Raw genomic sequence first — 23,613 nt, forward strand, 5'->3', positions numbered from 1 at the left:
GTAGATTTTCAGATATTAAAGTATTCTAAACATATATTTACCATTTATTCTGTGAGTGTTGCACTGATTTATGAGTAATGTTGAAGACCATGGGACTGTTAATGAGGCAAGGAACCATTGAATTCTACTATGGTTTGAAATATTGAATGAATCCACCCATAGTAGTGGGGTGAATTTCTAAAAAAATGTAATTCAAGTTAAATTCACATAATTCATAATTGCTTTAAATTTGAATTTGGTTTATCGTCACATTAAACCCGACATTAGTATCCAAATTTAATAAATCAAAAACAAATATAATAACAAATATGTCAAAAACGAGTAGGTGAACACCCTCAAAATTTTATATTCTATATATTTTTTTATTTTCTATTGAAATTTTATTTTTCTTTTAAAATTTTATAAGTTCGTATTATGAGATATTGAGTTCATCCTTAAAAAATGAGTTAAACTAGGGGGCATGTGTTACAAGTTCGTACTATTTCAAGTACTAAAATGCGATTTAAACAAATAATTAGGATTTTTCAAGAAATTATACCAAAATCTGACCAGGTGAAAGCGCATAAAGTCTTAAACCCTAGCGGCTAAGTGAAACTCTTCCTTTTCCTTCCGTCTGCTTAAAGAAAATGGCTCGCACTCTCAAAAACCCTAAAAAGGCCAAGAGAAAAAGCAAGGTTAGGTTGCGAAAACAAACTCTGAATCTGTTTTCATATTGAGAATTTGTGGGATTATGTTACACTAAATTTGTTCTGTAATTGGTTTCTTGAAAAGGGCTCGAAGAAAGGAGATGGAGCATCAACTTCATCGGTGCCAACGATTCAGCCCAGAGTTTGGCAACCTGGAGTTGACGAATTAGAGGAAGGAGAAGAACTTCAGTGTGACCCTTCTGCTTACAATGCTCTTCATGCTTTTCATATTGGATGGCCTTGTTTGAGGTATTTTTTTAAAAAATTTCTTCTCCATGTCTTGGTGTTTGGTTTCTGATTAAGTAAAGGGAAATCCGGGAAATTGAGAGATTGGGAACGTTTATAAAAGATGTAGAAGGGTTTCTGAAAGTTGCTAAATATATATCTATATATATTGTTTTGCTCCATTGGTTTTAGTTAAGAAATTTTGATGAATTTTGACAGCTTTGATATTGTTCACGATTCGTTGGGTTCGGACCGGAAAGATTTTCCACATACCGTCTATTTTGTCGCTGGGACTCAGGTGAGCTACATCTCTTATTAACTGTTAGATAATCATCATGGGATCAAAGGTGCAAATTTTTTCTTATTTGAACCATTCAGAGGATATAGTTTATATAGGGACATAGGTTCTTACCAAATTTATCAACATCTGTATATTAATGTTAACCTTTTTGGTCTTGCAGGCAGAGAAAGCTTCTTGGAATTCAATTGGAGTGTTCAAAGTTCGTAATATTTCGGGGAAAAGACGTGAACTGGTTCCTACCAAATCTTCAGAGAATGAGCTTGATATGGATGGTGAAAGTAGTGATAGCGAGGATAGTGAAGATGAAAAAGAAGGTGGAGCCGGCTCACCTGTCTTACAGGTAATTTATTGTTTCTTTTGACATCTCTAGTTATATCAACTTTGGGGGTTTATATTCAGACTTGTATTATTCCTATCTTAACTTGTTCTTGTTTAAACCTGCAGTTGCGGAAGGTAGCTCACCATGGATGTGTTAATCGCATCCGTGCCATGGCACAAAATCCTCACATATGTGCATCTTGGGCTGATAGTGGCCATGTTCAGGTCTGAATCATAATCCAAAGATATTACCGAATTAACTAATCCCCCCCCCCAACTAAAAAAAAAGTGAAATTATTAACAAATTTTAGAAAATGTAGAGTTCAGCACGATGAGGAGAGAGAATATGGTGATCATTTCTTGTTGCTTTGCTTTTTGATACATGTTTGTTACAGGTATGGGACTTCACTGCTCATCTGAATGCTTTGGCAGAGTCGGAAACAGAAGGTACACAGGGAAGTTCTTCTGTTTTTAATCAGGCTCCATTAGTTAACTTCCGTGGCCACAAAGACGAAGGCTATGCAATTGATTGGAGTCCTGTTGTTGCTGGAAGACTTGTAACTGGTATGTCTCCTTGGTATTTGTGACATTCTTTTTTCTACTTCTCAGTATTCTTGAGCCATCAATTGCTTTATGGGTTGAAGATGGTTTATGTGAAGCTGATGTTCATCGTGTTTTCTAGGGGACTGCAAGAACTGTATCCACTTGTGGGAGCCTACATCTGATTCAACATGGAATGTCGATGCTACTCCATTCGTTGGACACTCTGCAAGTGTCGAAGACCTACAAGTGTGTAATTGTTTTTTAACTAATGATTGAACCTTTTTCCAATCTTGATCTAGTATCACAATTCCTATTTTCAACTCTTTATTTGCAGTGGAGTCCGACAGAACCTCATGCATTTGTCTCCTGTTCAGTTGATGGGACTATCGCAATTTGGGATATCCGTATAGGAAAGTCACCGGCAGCTTCTTTTAAGGCACATGATGCGGATGTGAATGTCATCTCATGGAACAGGTATATCTGTCTTGATGTATTTACTTAAGCTTTCTTTCAACACATTTCTACCTTATCATCAATTTTTTTACATTGTGCATCCTTGTTAATTTATATAGGCAGGCTAGTTGTATGTTAGCATCGGGAAGTGACGATGGAACATTTTCAATCCACGATTTTAGGTTGCTCAAGGTATGTCTATTGTTGCCTAGGTTAGTGTGATACATTGTTTGATGAAAAAGGGAACCTAAACTTGTATAAATACCTTTGTGGGCTAATTTTTGTATATCTTAAACGTGATTCATCTGGTTTTTGAAGATTTTTTCCAAATTCATCAACAATTCATTTTGCATCCATTTGGTTCTTTTATTATTGTAGGCTGTAATTGAAGTTTTAAGCTTTTGCTTTCCACTGTAACGAACTCTTCTATTGACAGTTTACCGTTGCCATATAATTGATGGCACCGATTGATGTAATTTTTGTGTGGGCAGGATGGCAATACCGTGGTAGCTCATTTCAAGTATCATAAATACCCAGTGACATCCATTGAGTGGAGCCCACATGAAGCCTCCACTTTGGCAGTTTCATCATCCGATAATCAGTTAACGTAAGTATCGTAGTGAACAAACTTGACAGACAAATGCTGAGAATAGGATGTTGGACATATGAAAATCTCTTGCACACAATTTTGTTAATAGATATATCCTCTGCTTCAATTTCCAGAATATGGGATCTTTCATTAGAAAAAGACGAAGAAGAGGAAGCGGAGTTCAAAGCTCAAACAAGTGAGCAAGTAAATGCTCCGGAAGATTTACCTCCGCAACTTCTTTTTGTTCATCAGGTACTTAATCAAAGTATTGAAGTTGAAGATGTTAATGGTCTTTCGGCATCTTTTCAACATATTTTCCGATGTGAAACAGGGGCAGAAGGACTTGAAAGAACTTCATTGGCATGCTCAGATTCCAGGAATGATTGTATCAACTGCGGCTGATGGTTTCAACATCCTGATGCCTTCAAATATACAGAGTACTCTCCCATCCAATGGCTCTTGAATCAACGTCTAATCCGAAGCATATGTGAAATTTGGAGTATGAGCATTTTTTTTCCTTGATAAGTTCAGTATGCTCTGAATATTTATTTTGTTTTGTCATGTGAAGAAATAATCATGTGTTAATTTTGGGCAACTGTTGATTGAAACGTTCACAATAGTTTTGTTTTATGACATCTTTTTATTTTATATTTGATTAAACAAATATCAAATTTGGAGATCTGTTTATCTGCATGATAGGCTGAAGGATTTTAAGTCAGCAAGCAGCCATAATAAAGGTAAAAGAGTGTTGTTGCCGAAGAGGAAACCTCTTTATTGATCAATCCAATTAGTTTAGTTGATTGGACCCATCAAATTTAACTAAGCATAAATGGAAATGTGAGCAGCAGTTGAAATATTTCTGTTTCTTCCACCTCAACCCACCATAAAAAAGAAACAACAAGCGAAAACCTTCAAATTATTACTTGTCCTTCTCCAGATGAGTATGCGTCCATTGACAACTTTATGGCTGCATCAAATCCTCTGCAATACTACAAATAGTAGAGCCGTTTTTGAACTCCGAAAAAGCTGATGATAGCTATAAACTGCTGCAAAACACAAAAGCCAACACCAATCCATACGGATCGCTCTCCCTTTTCTAATTTCATTCCGGTTAATATGCCTTTACTACCCAACTATCACTTTTCTTATGTTTTGATTTCACTCAATTATTCCGGTTAATAATACTTCCTTTTAATCATTTCAAGCTTTTCCTAGAGATAGTTTGAAAATACGAATGTAGGTAACATAGCTGTCTGTCTTGGTTCTTCTTGAATTATCAGTAGCTCAATTGTCAGCTTCAGGCTTGTATGAGATATTTGGTAAATTTCATTGTCTGCATCGGATATGGTTATGGAGTATGATGTTTTAAATAAGTTAGTGCACCTGTATCGGATGTCGGTTATAGACCTCGACACTTAGCCAAATCTGAATCCTTTTAACATAGGATGTCCTGAAAAGTTCTTCCAGAATTATCACTAGTAATTGTATTCAGCAAATTACTATCAGGGTATTTGAGACAAAATCCATAGCAATTCAATGTATTTGTGTTTTTTATTAGGAAAAGTACCAGGAAGATCATCCTGGTAACTAGTTGAGGTAGAATATTGTTTCTGACGTTTTTTTTATATTCGTATTTGACATTCATATCTAATATATATTTGGATATGAATACAAAGATTCGAGTACACAACTCTATTGTTAATAAATTCATATTCTAAGATTTAGGTGGTTTTATTGATATTTTTTTGATGAAGTCATCAAATTTGCTTTGAGTGGATGAGCTTATTAAATACTTTTCATAATTTTATAATCTTGATTCGGGTGGTCTATTTAAGTTAGATTTGATAAAATTACTGACGTAAATGTGAAATAACAACTACCTTCCATGATAGACTTAAGTATGAAAGAATAACTACTTTCTACGAAAGACATTGATCATGGGTAGCAACGTTCATTTTCTGGTTACATTGATCCAGGCAAAATCACTTCTAAAATAATAGATATGTGACACTATATCATATTTTTTTTTCGTATTTTCTTTAAGTATCATTATTAATTATTTAATTTTTGCACGTCTTATTTCTCAAAAAGTACCATATAAATTATTGATTTTTTATAGTAGATATTGTAACTTTAGGGTAAGAATAGAGTTTTTTTTAAGTATTAGATGATTACAACATAATATTTGTTCATATTTTTCTTAACCTATTGATAATGTATATTCACTTTATAGACACAATTAGTTGAATCTATTACCAATGGATGAATTCGGATAAGAATTAAGTTACGAATGAAATTGGAACTAATTATATAACAACTTTATCTTAATCTAAAACACTTAACTGAGATAGGATTACCTCTCGCCATTAATTTGAAGAACAAAATCCAGCTCTATGTTATATTTTGTTGCATAAAACTTAACTCAAATTTAGCAAATTACGAATAATCAATTCTCTCTCTTTAATCATCCCTCTTTCTTCTTCATTTGACATTAGCCCTTCAAGGCCAAAGCTCTCTTCATATCAGCTTGGTTTCAACAAAAATGACAACATACGGAACCATTCCGGCAGAGCTGCCACGGCCGTCGTTGAGCATGATTCTCCAAGCTCGAGAACAGATAGGACCGATTATCGGGTCGCGACGAAAATGGGAAGACATGATCAAGATCCATTCGTTAAATTTACCCCCGAATGTGAACGAAGCCGCTCGACGAATCCAAACCAACGTTCTGTTCTTCAAGACGAACTACGTGATCGTCGTGGCGCTTCTCCTCTTCCTCACCTTGCTCTTGCACCCTGTCTCGTTGATCATCATCACTATCATAGCCGGGGCGTGGCTTCTACAGTACTTTTTGAGCGACAATCCTCTGTCGATTTACGGCTTCGTGATCGATCGTAGCACGATCATCACGGTCCTGACGTTGTTTACCATAACCATGGTTTTTCTAACCGACTTGATGAATAATATCATGACCGGCATTTTCTTCGGATTTTTGCTCCATGGATTATTCAGAACTGTTGATGATTTGGCTGCCGGAGATGAGAAAGGTGTTAATGGATCACAAAGTTAATGCACCATTTGTGGTGGTAGCCACCGCCTACTCCATTGAAGAACGTTGTCCCCTCTTGTATTCCTCTATTGTTTTTCAAATTTGGAACCATACGTGTAAAATGAAAAGAAGTCATCGTTTGCTGTTTAACTTTAATTATATTTTCATATAAAATCTTTATATATATATATATATATATATATATATATATATATATATAAAGAAGGCATCTCCCATTCTCCCTCCTATAGAAAAAAAGAAGAAGAGGAACTAGAAGAAGAGGAAATCTCCTCCAGTATCACAATAAATTTTATAATGACTCTTAATGTTAATGTTAAATTTAGGATTATTATGGTTACCTGTCATTAACAGGGTGTATAAATATGATTGTTTGATAATAAGTTTGACTCTGATAAATCACGTGAGCTTTTTAAGAGATCATGTCAAAAGATTATATGACTATCAAATAATATAAATATATAATGGACTCCATTAATAAAAAAAATTATTTTAAATACTTTGATGTATGACTTACGAAAAATATATGAAAAGATATAACAATCTTAAATTTTATAAATTATTTTAGGAAAAAGCTACGATCATAAGAATTTATCACAGTTAATTATTTTCTTTCTTTTCCATTGTTTATCTAGATAAAGCTGTTAAAATGAATTTCGTTTCTTTCATTAAATTAAACTATCTAAATAAAACAGTATATAATCATTCCATTGTTACTTGCAATCCAAATATAGTTTAGGAATCTATCAACTGCTTTTAATGGTCGAATGGAGTGTTATTTCTCCAGAGGTTTTAGGTTTAATTTTTGAGTTTGAGCAATTGTTTATATAAGGTGTGTACGTTATAAATGGTTAAAAAAGATTCTGAATAGATATTACCTTGTAAATATCCAAAACTATTCAAATATATATATATAATATAGTTTAGTGATCTTAGTGGTAAAAGAGAATGTTATTATCCATAAAAAAAATTTGAATTTAAATAATTGTATCTATAAAATATATGTACATTATTAATAAATTAATAAAATTTTAAATAAATAATATCTTATAATATTCGTAAACCATTTAAAAAAAACTTGATCTACGAGAGAAGTGATCTTATAAGATTGGACAACACAACTTTTGGGCATAGTAAACTATGAGCCCAAAATCATAATCCTTTCTGGTGTATAAGTTCTAACTTGAAAACTACACCCCAACTACTTTAATTGTGCGATAACGACTCGGTTAAACGCAATGCGTTCATCACACGCGATATTGTTGAGCGCGTAGAGTAGGATCAAAACCTTATTTTTGTGGGTGAAGTACATCTAACCTCCGTTTTCATTTTTTTAAGCCAACTATTTTTCCCCCAACAAACCAGAGAAACGAAAAGGTGAAAGGCGCGAATCGAATACGCTTCACTCTTTGTTTTGCTATCTTACGCTTCTGCTACTTCTTCTACCCTTTTATGCACCATTTTCATTCACTTTGTTTTTCTCTCTCACACACAAACACCCCGGAAATGGGGAGGGGACTCGCGGCTCTCTTCTTCATTTGCGATCTCTTTGTGTTATTGGCTTCCGTCGCCGCCATTGACGGTCAGTCGGCGGCGGAGATCAATGTCACTGCCTCTCTGTCCAATGTCTCGGACCCGAGATCCAGAGAGGATAGTTTCGCCGGCATGATCGATCGCGCTCTTGAGAAGGAATTCAATGACACTGACCAAAATGGAGGTCTGTAACAGATCTAAACTCTCTCTCTGTCTCTCTTGCACCTGCATTGTACCTTTGTTTCTGTATCAATGGTGGCTGTGTTGAGCCAGGCTTTTGAAGTCCGTGGATCAGCTTTTATTTCACTCAGTTTTTCTTAATTTTGCAATTTTTTTCTTTAAAATGTTTAATTTTGAAAATTTCCGTTTAGGTTTTATTTTTCTCGTACATTTGGCAGTATTTTATTTATTTGTAAGCATTTGCGTTGAACATTTTAAAAATTGCAGTGAAAACTGAAAATGAGAAGTAGAATATGAAATTCATTTCTCTATTGTAAGTTATAGAATAGAGATATTAATTCGTCTCTTCTAGTTTGAATTATTGAATTCTTACTGTTTTTTTCTTTTCTTTTTTTGCAGCCACTGATCCTGATAGTTTCAACAATAGTGTTGCGGGGAAGCAGGTATGTGGTAGGCTAGTTATATTTTTTAATAATGTTATCCATTTTCTATGACCTTTAGATTCGAATGTGATTAAGCACTGAAAAGTAGAGATTCTTTTATGCGTTACATCTCTCAACATAGGAATCATGTAGAGGCCGGCTGTTGGCTGTTTTTAAATTTCAATCTTGACTTTAGCGTTTAAAGGACCTAAAGTTGAAAACCAAATCTTGGATTAGATGGGATTAGTTATAACTTCCATTCTAGTTTCCAAGCGATAGAAATTTTGAGATCAGAATGCAGAATCATGCTGCCTCTTGTAATAATGATGAGCGTTTACTTGTCTGCTTATGAATTTTCCATAGACTATTAAAGAAGCAGTGCTGATAACTTATTTTGTTTATTTTTGTTAGGCCGTCTTGGAAACTGTTGCTAGAGTTAAGTCCAAGAAAAATGAGACCAAGGAAGAGAAGTAAGACTTAAAACAGTACCTCTTCTGCTATTGTAGGCCTTTTGCTTTGTCTAACCCACATTACTGGATGGCTTACATTTTTTTGAGCCGTATGTCAGGTTGTTTCAGCTCCATGACGTCTTCCATTTAGATGATGAAAACCGAGCAGATGATGCACCAACATTGATAGATAGAAATGTATGTCTCGTAAAAGTCTCCAGAAACTCCTATTTAGTTGATAATTTGCCTTGCTGTTTATATTGAGTTATGATAATGCTGCCTGAAGCAATTTTATTTTTAGTGTAGTTATATTTTAAGTACATTACATGTTGACCATGTTGGCAAACTTCTCTACAGGACAATGTCTTTATAATATCTAACCCAAAGTCAAAGTATCCTGTTCTACAACTAGACTTAAGGTTATACTTTTATTGTATATTTTATGCATTTACTTTGATCCATTACAGTGGTAATGAGACCTACGTTAATTTTCTAAAATCCTTGTGCAGATTAATATCGGATCTGATAATTGTCATTGTCTCTGCTACATGTGGTGGCATTGCTTTTGCTTGTGCTGGACAACCGGTATTGCTTTTGTGCCTTACATTTTCTTCTTTCTATTAGTTTTCATGGTTCATCCTTCACAACAATGTTATGGTTATTATATCTATCTTTAGTCTCTTCTTAAAAGCTTTGTAAAACTTGGTCTTCTCTTAAGGAGATTCTTACCCTTGCATTTTGAAATTTCAGGTTATTACTGGATATCTGCTTGCTGGATCTGTTATTGGGCCTGGTGGGTTTAGCTTTGTTGGTGAAATGGTGCAAGTATGTTGCTTCCACTTTGATGCTAGTGGCTGCTACTTGCTTTTATCTTGGGATACTAATTGCTCCAACTATCATTACATTTGTTTGGATGAGACATCAAGACATATGAAGTGGGGTTAAAGTTGGTTTGCAGAATAAAGCAGGATATTATCTTAAGTTTTCTCCTATAACAAATTTTTTTGGCCTTGGAGGGGTGGGGGGGGGGGGTAATGCATTTAATCATCGGGCTGCCCTATTAAACCCTTAGAGGAGAGCAGAGAAATGGAGGATTTTAGGGCACTTGATGATTGAGTTAGATAAAATTCCAACTCATTTTAGACTCTTAAAATTATTGATGCTCACCAAGGCTTTTGTTTTATAATAAACAGGCATTCCTATTTAAATGTTTATCGAAACTAGCATAAGTAATCCTTCTAAGCCTATGACTATGAGCATGATGTGATAGCTAGCTACTATATTTACTTGCTACTGCAAGAACTGAAAACCTATTGTCTCCCTGCACCGATTCTTGTAACAAATGTATGTGAATTTTTTAAGAATTCAAATTTGGTTAAAATATATTTCTAATGTTCCTTCTTGTTTAATATTTGCTTGCATGCATGGGTTCCTAGATATGCATAGACATGGTAATAATAGGCATGCTATTACCCGTACAGTTGTGCTTCTGTAGGCAAACAAAACAATCTTATTAATTCTTTTATTAAATAACTTCACTTACTATGTCCATATCTTTATTGGCATATGCATTTAGGTTGAAACAGTGGCTCAATTTGGTGTAATCTTTCTTCTTTTTGCTTTAGGCTTGGAGTTTTCAGCAACAAAGGTTTGTTTGTTGCCTCATACTATCCCTATTAGATTCATTTCTACGACACAATAGTACTCACCTTGTAACATTTCTGGCAGCTTCGCGTTGTTCGAGCAGTTGCTGTCCTTGGAGGTCTTCTCCAAATTTTCCTGTTCATGTGCTTGTGCGGTATAACTGTATCGGTATGTCTGCTCTTATTAGAAAATATATATATATGTTTGATGGGAAGTTCTACAGTGCGGCACCCTTAATATACAACTAAAAAAAAGCGTTACCGATTTTGTTATTATTTAAATAACAAAACCGGTAAAAAATTACCTAAAACATTATTATTTCTACCTAAAACATCAATGTTTTTTAACATTTCCGGTAAAGTGCTCAACAATAACAAAACCGGTAGAAAAATAACTAAAACGCCCAATAATAACAAAACCTGTAGAAATAATAATGTTTTCGGTAATTTTAGTCACGGGTCTAGACGTGGAAGAATTTCTGCTCTGACCTATGGTTAATCAGAGAGGCAGATTCATTCTTGACAGAACCCCCTCTAAGAATAACGTTTTTTTCTTAATAGAGTAATTGCTTGTCTTCTTTATTCAATATTGGTGGCAGCCTTTAATAGGCCTTTAGTGACAAAGGAAATAATCCTAATGGAAATAAAATAAAGATCCCTAACATATAGGATCTTGACTAGCAAGACAAGTTATAAAGGAAAGATCTAATGTAATAGAGGAAACAAATAAAACTCTAATTTACTGTCCTCGATATATTTATTGCCTTCCTTCTCTGATATTGCTTTCAAATAAGGCATCCACATCAATACTCCCCTTCTCGATATTGAGGTTGTCCTCAAGCTCATATTCAGGATAAGCTTCTTGTCTAAGTCGTGGAACTACCTCTGGAAACTACCCTCGCCATAGTACCTCCTTTCTGTTTACAATAAATTTCATCGTCAGAGAGTTGAAGTCCCATAAAATCGGACCAAGAGTACACAACCATTTCACCCCCAAAATCATATCAAACCCCTCTAGAGGTACAACATAAAAATCAGCTTGAAAGTTGTCATTAGCAACCATGAACTTTGCTGATTTGCAAATACCCATGTTAGGCACTCTCTCTCCATTAGCCATACAAACTTGCAGTCCAAGTTTTTCCCATACTTCCAATCCCAACCTTGGCACCAAACCTTCATGTTAGAAGTTGTGTGTACTACCCGAATCGACGAGTACTAGCACTATAACTCTCGACAGCTCTGCTCTCAATTGCAATAGTAGAAGAATTACAAGTCATGCTGATGGCATGTAAAGAAATTTCTTGATCTTCCACATCATTATCTTGCTCATCTTCAGTCTGGTACTTCAATCCAAAATAACCTTTTACATTTGTGTCCTAAGGAATAAGACTCATCACAATTATAGCATAGCCCCTTAGCCCTTCGTTTTGCCATTTCTGTTTATATCAATCTCTTCATAAAGGGTGCGAACAAACTTACTTTGTTGATGTTTCCCATTGGTTTCGTTGGTTGTCCCTCTCCCTTTTTATTAAAGCTCTTAGTCGTTGGAATGATCGGATTGATGTCAGTGTTTTGGGAAGTTGGCCAATTCAGGTTGGTTCGAGATGAAATTTTTGAACAGACCTTTTGTTTACGTTCTAGTACTCGAGTCATGTTCATTGCAACTCCAAGGTTTCCTGGCTGTTGCATCTCAATATCGATTTTGAGTTCCTCTACCAATCCAGCAATAAAGAGATCTATTCGTTGTTTCGGTTTAAGATCAGAAGACCTAGCCAATAGTGATTGAAATTGGCTTTGGTATTCCTCTACAATCCCGGTTTGTTTCAGGTTGGCAAGTTCCCCAAAGGGGTTATTACTCATAGGTGGCACAAACCTCACATGACAATACTCCTTGAAACGTTCCCAATCGAGGCATGCCTCCTCTTCTTCCATTTGATCAAACCATAGTTGTGGGCCTCTCCTAAGAGATGAAATGCCGCTAAGCCTACCTTGTCATCCTCATTAGTCTGCTAATTTCCAAAGAATTTCTCGCACCGTTTCAGCCATCCTAAAAGATCTCCAACACCATTATAGGTGAGAAATTTCATCTTAGAGTATTGTGGCACCATAGACCCACCTTGTTGTGAGTCTAAAGTCCCCTTTTTTCTTTCGCTGTTGCCTTGTCCTTCAGTATTCCTGACTGAGTACCCTTTCTTAGCCGTCTTTTGGATCGAATGAGATAACGCAACCATCTGCTCCTCTAATGCTTGCTGCCTTGTAGTCATTTGTTCCATGAAAGCACTCAGCTTTTTTGTCAAATCCTCTACGTCACCCATGACAGTCGGCTCTGATACCAAGATGTTATGAACCTTAGCGTAGGATCTAGTCACGAGTTTAAACGTGGAAGAATTTCTGCTCTGACCTATGGTTAATTAGAGAGGCAGATTTGTTCTTGACAGAACCCTCTCTAAGAATAACTTTTTTCTTAATAGAGTAATTGCTTGTCTTCTTTATTCAATAGTGGCAGCCTTTAATAGGCCTTTAGTGACAAAGGAAATAATCCTAATGGAAATAAAATAAAGATCCCTAACATATAGGATCTTGACTAGAAAAACTAAAGTTATAAAGGAAAGATCTAATGTAATAGAGGAAACAAAAAAACTCTAATTTACTGCCCTCGATATATTTATTGCCTTCCTTCTCTGACATTGCTTTCAAGTAAGGCATCCACATCAGTTTTCTTCTTAGGTAGTCATGGCTAATATGATTGAACATCATATCTTTTGCATACCACTTTCTCCCGATCTTTCTTCTCCCTTTTCTTTTCTTTCTATTGAATACCACATTATAGCGTTACCTATGAGTCTATCGGATAGACAACTAGTAAATTTTCAGATCGACTCTGTCCCATTTTATATTTCACTGTGCAACACTAAACTTACTGCATCCAGATGTTCCACATACATGTTGAAATATGCTGTTAGGTTTTATTTACTTGGATGCTAAAGGTTCCATGTTCACCTGGCCCCATGTGCAAAAGATAAACAGTCACCGCTGTGGGGTTGGCTTGAGCATGTATTACTGGTCTCTCCAGTTTTTCTCCATGGTTACTTTACACTCGCATTAGTGGTATGTGCTCCAAACAGGAGGTGGTGGTATTATATTTCAACATTTAACTTCAGAAGCTGTGAATTATACCTTTCCTATGTTTGTGATTTATCATTTATGTACTCGAGTTATAAAACATCTGGTGCAAAGTGAGCATTAGTCAATTTTTGTTTGGGCCTTTGGCAAGATATCATCTACTCATTTTTACCTGTTGGGTGAGGACCTACTCAAATTTTTATTCAGTTAGACATGTCGACTATAGGGATTTTTTTTTATTGGAGAAGATACGCTGGTCTGTTTTTTTTTTATCATGATCTAGTTTTATAGTATATTCCTACGATATTGCTCAGAGTGTTATAAAAGTTTTTGATAGATGCAGCTACATGCTTTTTGCAGTTATGCGGGGGTAAAGCTTCAGAGGGGGTTTTTGTTGGTGCATTCCTGTCTATGTCTTCTACAGCTGTGGTAAACCTCTATGAACTTCATGTTCTTGGATTGGTGAAAACTTTTAGAGAAAAGTGCTTATTCAAGGAAACATTTTTACAAATGTTTTGCTTTGCATATACGTTAGTCTCCTTTTACTATTATGATGACTGCTTTGTCTACAATTCTCCCAGGTTTTGAAATTTTTGATGGAAAGGAATAGTATAAGTGCTCTTCATGGTCAGGTTACAATTGGAACTCTTATCCTACAGGTATTTATTTTCTCGGTCACCATATCAGTTAAAAGAATATTTACTTGTTGCACAGATTGAAGTTTTGTCATGGCTGGCAGGACTGTGCTGTAGGTTTGCTGTTTGCTTTACTTCCAGTTCTAGGTGGCAGTTCTGGAGTTCTTCAAGGAGTATTATCCATGACTAAATCGTAAATAAAATAATCTCTAGGATCAGCTCTTTTTTATTCAGTTGAGGCAAATATCATTACAGTTTGTAGGTTTCTAATAATAGATTTCCTCCTTTGATTTTGCAGGTTGGTGGTTTTAATCACTTTTCTGACCATTTTGACAATAGCATCCTGGACTTGTGTGCCATGGTTTCTTAAGCTCATGATAAGCTTATCATCACAGGTAATGCGCCTTACTTTTTTTTTATAAGATTTGAAGGCCTCATTAAAAACCACCTTCTTGATTAATGGAGTTAATGTGTAAACTCCTTAATCAGCTGAAGATGGAAAAGAGTGCCTTATAACTTTATTGAATAAAGTAGGAATTACAGCCTAGAGGAAGAAAACCCAATAACTCTTACAAATAATCACTCGAAAACAAAATACATAAAATTCAGCCTATACCAGCTTTTGCTAAGGCATCAGCCTCCATGTTAGCTGTCCTTGTAACCCATCTAACAAATCCCCCACAAAACCTAAGTTTAACAACTATATCTTTAACAATATAAGCATACACAGCTGGACAAGAATCAACTATAATAATCCAGTCCACAGTTACCCTGCTGTCACTCTCAACAATCAAAAGAAATTTTTCCCTCCCTTGGATAGATGAGACGAAAACAAGTCCCCTTTGAATAGCTTTAAGTTCCTTCAAAGTTGGAGGACCCGGACCCTCTGACTCCTGAAAAGTTCCTAATATTGCACCAAGATGATCCCTTAAAATGCCTCCCAACCCACTTTTCTTCCAATCACTACTAGTGGCAGCATCCACATTCAGTTTAATGAAGCCTATAGGAGGAGGACACCAGGGAAAATTAGAAGACTTGAGGAACTTGTAGGACGAATGGGAATCCCCTATTGAAGGGTCCGAAATCAACGAGTCTTTAGGCATAGAGATATCCTTATACTTAGCTAGGAACCAAGATGCAAGCCTGACTCTTGCTAAAAAGAATAATTCAATCTGGTCCAACTTCCCCCCTTCAAAAACAATTAAATTTCTGGTTTTCCAAACGGTCCAAATAACAACCCTAGGAATGAATGACCATATATAATGTGCCTTACTTTTCAGTTCTTTAATCTATGTAAACATTTTATTAACGCAAATATTTATTTGCACAGACTAATGAGCTCTATCAGTTGGCATCCGTGGCATTTTGCTTGCTTGTTGCTTGGGTTTGTTCATTTCCTTCTTACATCTTGCATTGTAATTAATTTTTGCATCTAATTGCAAAATAAATATCAGAAAAGATCTGTCCTTTTGTTGCATTGAGTGCTGCAACTACTGTACTTGCAACTTTTCCCCCTAACCAATATGACACATGCACCTTCTTATCCAGTTAGCAATTCATGTGTAACATAACATAGCTTATTGTGATACTCCAGTGTAGCGATAAGCTGGGTCTAAGCCTTGAGCTGGGTTCCTTTGCTGCCGGAGTGATGATATCAACCACTGATCTGGGCCAACATACACTTGAACAAGTAAGATTTCTAGTTTTATGTACCCTTTTCAATGCCTGATTTACACGTAAGATGTAAAAATAGTTTAGTTTCCTACTTAAAAGCCAACTGTACATGAGCTCATTAACAATCTTTACACAGAGCAAATACTGCAATCACTTTCCACACTCAGTTATCAGTCTTAATGTTATTGAATCAGCTTAAGGCAATTATTCATGGTGTAAGACGAGTAGTTCCCATAGAAAGATATTTAAAAATCCTGCCTGTACTAGTTTTGCAGTCAGCTAAGTTTTGTGTCCATCAGGCACTGTTTTAATCCTCTTGTTGCGGCATCTAAGGTTTTAGTTGGTATTTTCTTGTTACCGAGCTTATTTTCTTCAAGTTTAATTTGTTTTATGATATATGCTTGAGAGCATTATTGTTAATAGTAGTGAAGTTCTCAGTGTATCTTCACTTCTTTTTGTTATTCATTTTTGTTGTTAGTACTGTGAACAATATATCAACATGATCCCAATACAAGATAGTATGTTACTATGGTTCTTGCCCTTTTTGCATTGATTCGTTGTTAATACTTTTTCTAACCAATAGAATTTTGCTTGGTTTTTCCTCCTTGCATACAGGTTGAGCCCATTCGCAATTTCTTCGCTGCCCTTTTCCTTGCCAGTATTGGGATGTTGATTAATGTGCATTTCCTTTGGAATCATGTTGATATATTGGTAGCTGCTGTAATATTGGTGATTGTTATTAAAACAATGGTAGTTGCTGCAGTTGTCAAGGGATTCAGATACAGCAACAAAACGTCGATTCTTGTATGAGTTGGGCATACTTCTAATATTTATGTTTTACATTTTTTAGTAAAGGGGCCTTAGTTGCTTTAAACCTAATGTGTAGGTGGGGATGTCGTTGGCCCAAATTGGGGAATTTGCTTTTGTACTCTTGAGCCGTGCTTCTAATCTTCATCTAGTTGAGGTTTGTACTCTGTTGCTTTAATCTTCTAATAATTGAAGTTACTACTATGTCTGACACTCTCTCTATTACCCCCATCTTCGGGCCACTTTGAGGATGTCAAGTCTCTCAAGTCGACTGATGAATTTACTAAACTAAGAATTGTCGTTAATGTTATTTTCATCATATGTGCTTATCTGAAAATAAGTACTTCGTTTTGTTTACTTTTTCTTTTATATTTTCTTTCTATAGCTTCCTTGCTGACAACAATGTTGCTAAATTTTTGTATTGCTTCAGGGTAAACTTTACCTGCTACTTCTGGGCACAACAGCTCTTAGTTTGGTATGTAAGCCTTTGAATGTGGCTGCATAATTGCATCAGCATTTGGCTTTATATTCTCTTCAAGATTTTTTTTTTAACTTTTTAGAATGCAATGAGAGGGTAGTTTGAAAAGGGACAACTGCAATAAAGTCTTGCTGCAGTTACATTTTCTCTTATAAGTTCTCTAACAATATCCTATCAGAAACAATGCAATTAGTTTTAGCATTTTCTGATCTTTTACTTTTAGATTCCTCATTTAGCTGCCATAAGCCAATTTCTTGAAGTTTATTTTATTTATATTAGCATTCTCCAGTAAAGTAATGAACTGCATTTCAAGATTCAGTTTGTACTCATAAAATTAACTTGACAGGTGACGACTCCATTGCTTTTCAAGCTGATTCCAGCCGTTGTTCATCTCGGTGTATTATTGCGGTGGTTCCCAGCTGACGGTCCTTCTGAGGTAAGCAATCTCTGCCTTTGAATATGAACTTCGTAGAATAATAGTATCGATAGCATATCATGGAAGAGAGGGTTGCACTTGTTATAATTTTTAATTTTATTTTATTTTTATGTAATATCTTGTGGGAACAAGTGTTTTGAGGCTATGTTGAATATGATTCTCCTCCCAGATTGGTTTGAAAGGAGATAGTCTTCGGGCAGACAGCACGAAGCGTATTACTTTGCTGGTCCAAGGCTCTCATGATTCATGATATTAAAATAAATACATGAACCGAGAAAAAAAGCCTTTTACCTGATGAGGTTCTTATACTCTGGAGGACAGGTGTTTAAACGTGCAAAAAAGCAAGTCGATTGAGTGAAGGGATTCTTTTCCAGTTCCAAAGCTGTTCATACGGTAAGCGAATTTATATGAATTTCCAAGTAAGCAAAGATGGGTGGTGGAAGAGCAATATAAATATGATTCTCCTTGTCCTTGTGCGCTGCGTGCCTAATGCATTCTGATATTTGGTTAAATGACCTTTGTAAAATAGCAACCATTTATAAGGTATTCATTTCAATCTTACCCCTTTTTCTCCACTTCAGTTGATTTGTCCCCCCCCCCCTCAACAGGAATTGCAAGTGTATTTCTTCATATTCCCCTTATTTTATTTTACAAGATCTTTTATATATACGAGCTGCACCCTGAGCTTGTAAAATAAATTTTTGTTTCGCATAGTAAATTGAACGGTTTTTTTTGTTGGTATCAGTGTAATTTTTCATGGTGTGATTCAGAGGTGAAGAAAATATAGGAAAAAGGATTAATATAAAAGTAAGTGTTCAAATTATACCGTTTTTCTTAAAAGAGTGTAAATTTTTTTCCGATTAATCCAGGTGCCTAATATTACAAACACTACCACTTTAGGTGTCTTGACTGTAACAGTCGTTGAAAATCACCGTTAAGTAACACATGTTATGTTCTAATAATTTTGAAAATTTTATTTATAACATAAAAATACTTAAAATTATATTTTTTTAAAAAGCCCAAAATTTTTAAAAATCTTAAAAACCTTCCCCAAACTTTAAAAACCTTAAATATAATCCTTATACCTACACATATTGCCTCCCATTGTCGTCGTTTTCGTCGATTGGTCCTCCAATCGGTCGTGCTTTGATCGGCATCCAATAACCCAATGAAAAATCACCATAATAACAGACGAAGAACTATTAAATCATGACGATCAACTACCACAATGAACCTAAATCGTGAGCAGTTGGGTGATCGGCTAGTTGCAAAAATAAGGGGTTTTGGTGGTCGGTGGTTGGTCGGTCACATATCGTTGGATGGTTGACCGATTGACGGAAGTGGTGGCGGCTGACTATGGCAAAAGATTGAAATTAGGGTTTTAAAAGTTTTAGGGTTTTTTTTATTTTAAAAATTATTTAAGTTTCTATTTAAATAAAATTTTTAAAATTCTATAAATGTGACATGTGTCCTTTAACGGCCGTTACGATCCGAGTACCTAAAATTGTAACGTTTGTAACGTTAGACATCTAGATTGACCTAAAAAAAGTTTAGACACCACTTTAGAAAAAAAAAACAATATAGTTTGGACACTTATTTTTATATTATGTCTAGTAAAAACAAAGGTTCATTTATTTTGTTATTCTCACTATGGAAAATTCTACAACGCACATCGCATATCGTAAAGTACCATTAAAGCAACGTACTGAAACACACCACAAACAAATTTGTCTTTATTATATAAATATTAAAAAATATAAGGATTTATTTAAAATTAGTCATTTATTAAAAATTAATTATAATTTTAATATAATTATAATTAAATTATATATATTTTAGGGTAAACTACATGTTTAGTATCTAAACTATCACTTTTGTTCCGATTTAGTACTTCAACTTTCATTTTTTTCAAAATCATACTTATTGTTTATTTTTTATTTCATTTTAGTATCACACCATTAAAAAGTTAACGACACATCTATCTTGGTATTTTCTATTTAGGTAAATTACACGATTAATCACTCAACTACCTTCTCACTTCTATTTTGGTCACTAAATTTAAAAAAAAACAATTTAATCATTAAACTTTCAAATTACTTGTATTTTGATCTCTCTTGATGATGTGGATTATTTTATTATTATAAGTAGTATGACATGACAAATTTATTATTATTAATTTCAAATAGAATTTAAAACCAAAATCCTTAATCTTAATCTTAAATCTTTAAACCCCAAAACCGATCTAAACTCATCCTTAACTTCATCTTCATGAAACAAAGAATACCCAAAAACCCAAACTAGCCCTTGTTTTTTCTTTCATTCCCTTATCTTCCCTTGCATGAGGCAGTGCTACGATTGAGTTAAACTACACAAAAAATAAAAAATAACCTTGCAGTCTATACTTATCTTCATCAAGTTCTTGTTCTTTTTTTATTCTTTTCATTTTAATTTTATGATTAGGCCCGTGAAAGTAAAAAGGGGTAATGCTGCTTTTTGTTTGGTTGGTGATCTAGTGAAATGGTCTTTATTTTGCCCGGAACATGAGAAAATGCAAGAAAATAAATATAAACATAAACCTAGATTTTTTATTTTGTTTTTGTTTCATACTCTTTATCTCTTCTTTATTTTAGTTTTACTTCTTTCTAGAACTACAACATTTTAAGAGGAAATGAGGAAGCATGGATGACAACTTCCTTCTCATCCACTTCATGCGCTTTCCCTTTTATTGTTGTTGTTTTTGTTTTTATATAAAAAAAATTATGAGCTTTTCGTTTTTTTCAATTATGGGTATTGAGCAATGTTTACATCTTTTTAACTTGTCTTTGTGAAGGTGATGGTGATTGATGTATTATTGACACTTAAATTTGTTTCTCTGTGTTCATTTGTTTTCGGTTCGCAAACGATTTTTCAAGGAATTCTTATGAGGTGGTTAGAGGGTGATGTTGGTGTGGTTGGGGTTTGGGTTGACAATTGGGTTTTGGTGATTAAGAGTTGTATTAAAATTATAAATTTGTATTTTTATTTTAAATCTTATTTGATATTAAATATTAATTAATTTATCATGTCATACTAAAAATAATAATAATAATAATATAGTCCGAAGGACCAAACTAGAAGCAATTCAAAAGTTTAATGATTAAATTCAAAAATTTTAAACTTTAGTGATCAAAATATGAGTGAGAAGATAGTTGAGTGATGAACTATGTAGTTTACCCAAATAAAAAAATACCGCATCAGATGTGCCATTAACTTTTTAACGACGGGGTACTAAAATGAAACAAAAAGTAAATGTTAGGTATGGTCTTGAGAAAATTGAAAGTTGAAGTACTAAAACAGAATGAAGTAATAGTTTAGGTACTAAATGTATAGTTTACCCATTTTTGATTAAAAATAATAGGAGCATTTGATTTTTCGACGATTTGAAGCGCTGGATGTTGTAGCAGTTTGTTGAAAACATTTTTGATATTTCGATATAACAAATTAAGTTAAATGAATTTTAAGATTTCACAAATGATTTTACAAATTCGATTCAATTAACCGAATATCAAATTATTACTCCAAGTTTTTCAAGATCAATTTTAATCCTTACTAAATGTGTAAAATTGTGATTTGTACTTAAACTATTTTTGAAACAATTTTCACAAAGTATTTTGAACCAAAAACAAGCCTTAAATCAATTATTCAAAGGCATGCACCGATGCATCAGTCCATGCATCGATGCATCGATGAATTAATTGAACATCGAATGCATTCCATGCACCGATGCACTCTCCATGCATCGATGCACTCTGAATATTTTCAAAACATCGAATGCATTTGATGCATCGATGCACAATCCATGCATCGATGCATCAGGCTATTTTTCAAACATCGAATGCATTTCATGCATCGATGCACACTTGGTGCACCGATGCATCAAGTGTTCCAACGGTCAAAATATTTGAATTTTACACGAATGCACCGATGCATACTTGATCATGCATCGATGCATGAGACGCTCCACATAGAAAAATTAATTGTTTTCACACTTAAACGGCTCTATTATCCCCACTAATTATCACCAACGTTCAGAATTGATTCAAGGGGTATTTAAACAAGTTCTGGAGCCATTGATCAACAACAAGAAACATCAATCAACTAGAATCAAGAGAGAATCAAAGAGAAAGCATCAAACCTCAAGTTTGAGTATTTCAAGCCTATTTTTCATCCAATATTCATTTGCTTTCAAGAACACTTTTGTACTCAATTGTATTTATCCTTGAGTGTTCTTTTCTTTGTTCTAGAATTGTGCAAACATCTTACCTTGTGAGGTTTTCTTGTAAGTTTGCAAATTTGTAATCTTCTCTTTGGGAAAAAGAGTGTTCTCAAGAGTTGGGGTATACTCTTGAGGGATTTTGTAAGGTTATCTCTTTGGCCTCAAAAGAAAGAACAAATTAGTGAATTTGTTGGAAAATCCTTAGTGTGGATAGCTAAGGTAGTGGACGTAGACTTTGTTTGAGAAAGTCGAACCACTGTAAATCGCTGTGCAATTACTTTAAATTTTCTGCAAAAGCTTCCACGGAATTTTTAATTGCCAATTCACCCCCTCTTGGTCGATTCCGTAGATCGATTAACTCAACAATTGGTATCAGAGCCTCACTCATTTGAAGGTTTAATCGCCTCTTGAGTCGATTCGGGAAGAGTTACATCGATTACCAAGTCATCAATGGCCTCCACTTCAAATTACGACTCCGATCTTGATTCGATGCCCGTCAACAAGCCTCCTTTCTTCAATGGAGCTAATTACGCCTATTGGAAGAATAGAATGATGTACTTCATTCAAGCAAGTGACATGGGAGCATGGAATGCCGTAGAAGAAGGATACATCAAGCCTATCACTCATCCAAGGTTGTGGAGTGAAGGAGAGACAAGAATGTTCCAGCTCAACTCCAAAGCCATCCATATTATTTTTTGTGCTCTTGGACCAGATGAATACGGAAGAGTTTCATCGTGTACAACCGCCAAAGAAATATGGGACAAGCTTCAAGTCACACATGAAGGTACATATGAGGTAAAGAAATCAAAAATTAGTATTCTAACGCATAGCTATGAAAATTTCAGGATGAAACCAAATGAAGACATCAAAGCTATGACGGATAGATTTTCAACGATTGTCAATGGTCTCAAATCATATGGAGAGATCATCTCAAATGAAAAGCTTGTGAGGAAGTTAGTCTACTCCCTCCCAAAATCATGGCAATCAAAGAAGACGGCAATCATCGAGTCTAAGGACCTATCGTCCTTAACTCTTGAAGAACTTATCGGTTCACTCCTCACTCATGAGATGATGCTCGAAGATGAGGTGGACCTTGATAAAGTTAAAGAGACACCAAAGGAAAAGGAGAAGAAGAAAAATATTGGAGTTGCTCTCAAATCCACAAAAGATGAGAGTGATTCTAATAATGATGATGATGACGAGGAAATGGCATTGTTTGCCAAACGGTTTAGAAAAATGATGAGACCTTACCAAGGAAGAAAATTCAAACGAAACGAAGGCCTCAAAAATGAACCAAAAGAGAAGGACCCAATCATTTGCTATGAATGCAAAAAGCCGGGGCATGTCAAATATGATTGCCCACAATTAAAGAAAAAGAGTCAATCAAAGAATAAGCACAAGGCTCATGTGGCTACATGGAGCGATGAAGAAAGTTCCGATGAAGAGGAACAAGAAGTAGCAAACTTGTGCTTGATGGCATTCGGGGAAGATTCTAAGGTAACCTCTAACTCATCCGATTTTGATGATTTATCTTATGATGAGTTATTTGAGGAGTACAATGGGTTGGCTTCGGATTATGAGAAATTGTTTTTAAAATATAAAAATGATGTTTCAAAATTGAAAAATGAAAACAAACTCATATCCAAAACCAACAACGATCTTGAAAGTAAAATCAAAGATTTGCAAATCAAACTAGAAGAGTTTGAAAAGAAAAATTTAGATTTGCAAAATTTACTTTCAAAGATCAATGATGATCATCAAAAGAAAATTGATGATCTTAAAACTTCTTTTGATAA

The 23,613-nt window shown here is 34.8% G+C and overlaps 2 protein-coding genes across 4 annotated transcripts; both read left to right on the forward strand.

Annotated features, from left to right (window-relative positions):
• The first annotated feature begins 602 nt into the window (after positions 1-602).
• On the forward strand, positions 603-3,725 carry LOC120149800 (glutamate-rich WD repeat-containing protein 1-like). The gene is made up of 12 exons (XM_039162507.1): positions 603-674; positions 772-935; positions 1,131-1,209; positions 1,373-1,552; positions 1,657-1,755; positions 1,926-2,094; positions 2,213-2,319; positions 2,408-2,547; positions 2,646-2,718; positions 3,018-3,133; positions 3,250-3,367; positions 3,447-3,725. The coding sequence occupies exons 1-12, from the start codon at positions 627-629 to the stop codon at positions 3,576-3,578; spliced, it is 1,425 nt and encodes a 474-aa protein (XP_039018438.1). The 5' UTR covers positions 603-626; the 3' UTR covers positions 3,579-3,725.
• A 3,817-nt stretch (positions 3,726-7,542) lies between these two features.
• Positions 7,543-18,164, forward strand: LOC120149798 (K(+) efflux antiporter 4-like). 3 transcript variants are annotated; one of them, XM_039162505.1, is made up of 20 exons: positions 7,543-7,899; positions 8,295-8,338; positions 8,729-8,787; positions 8,886-8,964; positions 9,124-9,185; positions 9,276-9,351; positions 9,517-9,591; positions 10,343-10,414; positions 10,495-10,578; positions 13,893-13,961; positions 14,114-14,191; positions 14,272-14,360; positions 14,466-14,562; positions 15,498-15,551; positions 15,762-15,857; positions 16,457-16,645; positions 16,728-16,805; positions 17,079-17,123; positions 17,473-17,562; positions 17,884-18,164. In XM_039162505.1, the coding sequence occupies exons 1-20, from the start codon at positions 7,635-7,637 to the stop codon at positions 17,914-17,916; spliced, it is 1,734 nt and encodes a 577-aa protein (XP_039018436.1). In that variant the 5' UTR covers positions 7,543-7,634; the 3' UTR covers positions 17,917-18,164. The 3 variants fall into 3 exon arrangements, with proteins under 3 accessions (XP_039018436.1, XP_039018437.1, XP_039018435.1); XM_039162504.1 differs by lacking the exon at positions 17,884-18,164 and adding an exon at positions 17,732-17,834 and having other exon boundaries at positions 7,544-7,899; XM_039162506.1 differs by lacking the exons at positions 15,498-15,551; positions 17,884-18,164 and adding an exon at positions 17,732-17,834.
• The last annotated feature ends 5,449 nt before the right edge of the window (positions 18,165-23,613 follow it).

Source organism: Hibiscus syriacus, unplaced genomic scaffold, assembly GCF_006381635.1.
Source record: "Hibiscus syriacus cultivar Baekdansim isolate YM2019G1 unplaced genomic scaffold, ASM638163v2 tig00111008_pilon, whole genome shotgun sequence".
NCBI classification, from domain to species: Eukaryota; Viridiplantae; Streptophyta; class Magnoliopsida; order Malvales; family Malvaceae; genus Hibiscus; species Hibiscus syriacus.

Coding starts and splice junctions, on each gene's coding strand:
- LOC120149800 (XM_039162507.1), top strand. CDS start 627: ATGGCTCGCACTCTCAAAAACCCTAAAAAGGCCAAGAGAAAAAGCAAG. Junction 675..771: donor AGGCCAAGAGAAAAAGCAAG/GTTAGGTTGCGA, acceptor TTTCTTGAAAAG/GGCTCGAAGAAAGGAGATGG. Junction 3,368..3,446: donor AACTTCTTTTTGTTCATCAG/GTACTTAATCAA, acceptor GATGTGAAACAG/GGGCAGAAGGACTTGAAAGA.
- LOC120149798 (XM_039162504.1), top strand. CDS start 7,635: ATGCACCATTTTCATTCACTTTGTTTTTCTCTCTCACACACAAACACC. Junction 9,592..10,342: donor TTGTTGGTGAAATGGTGCAA/GTATGTTGCTTC, acceptor ATATGCATTTAG/GTTGAAACAGTGGCTCAATT. Junction 16,806..17,078: donor CTAATCTTCATCTAGTTGAG/GTTTGTACTCTG, acceptor GTATTGCTTCAG/GGTAAACTTTACCTGCTACT.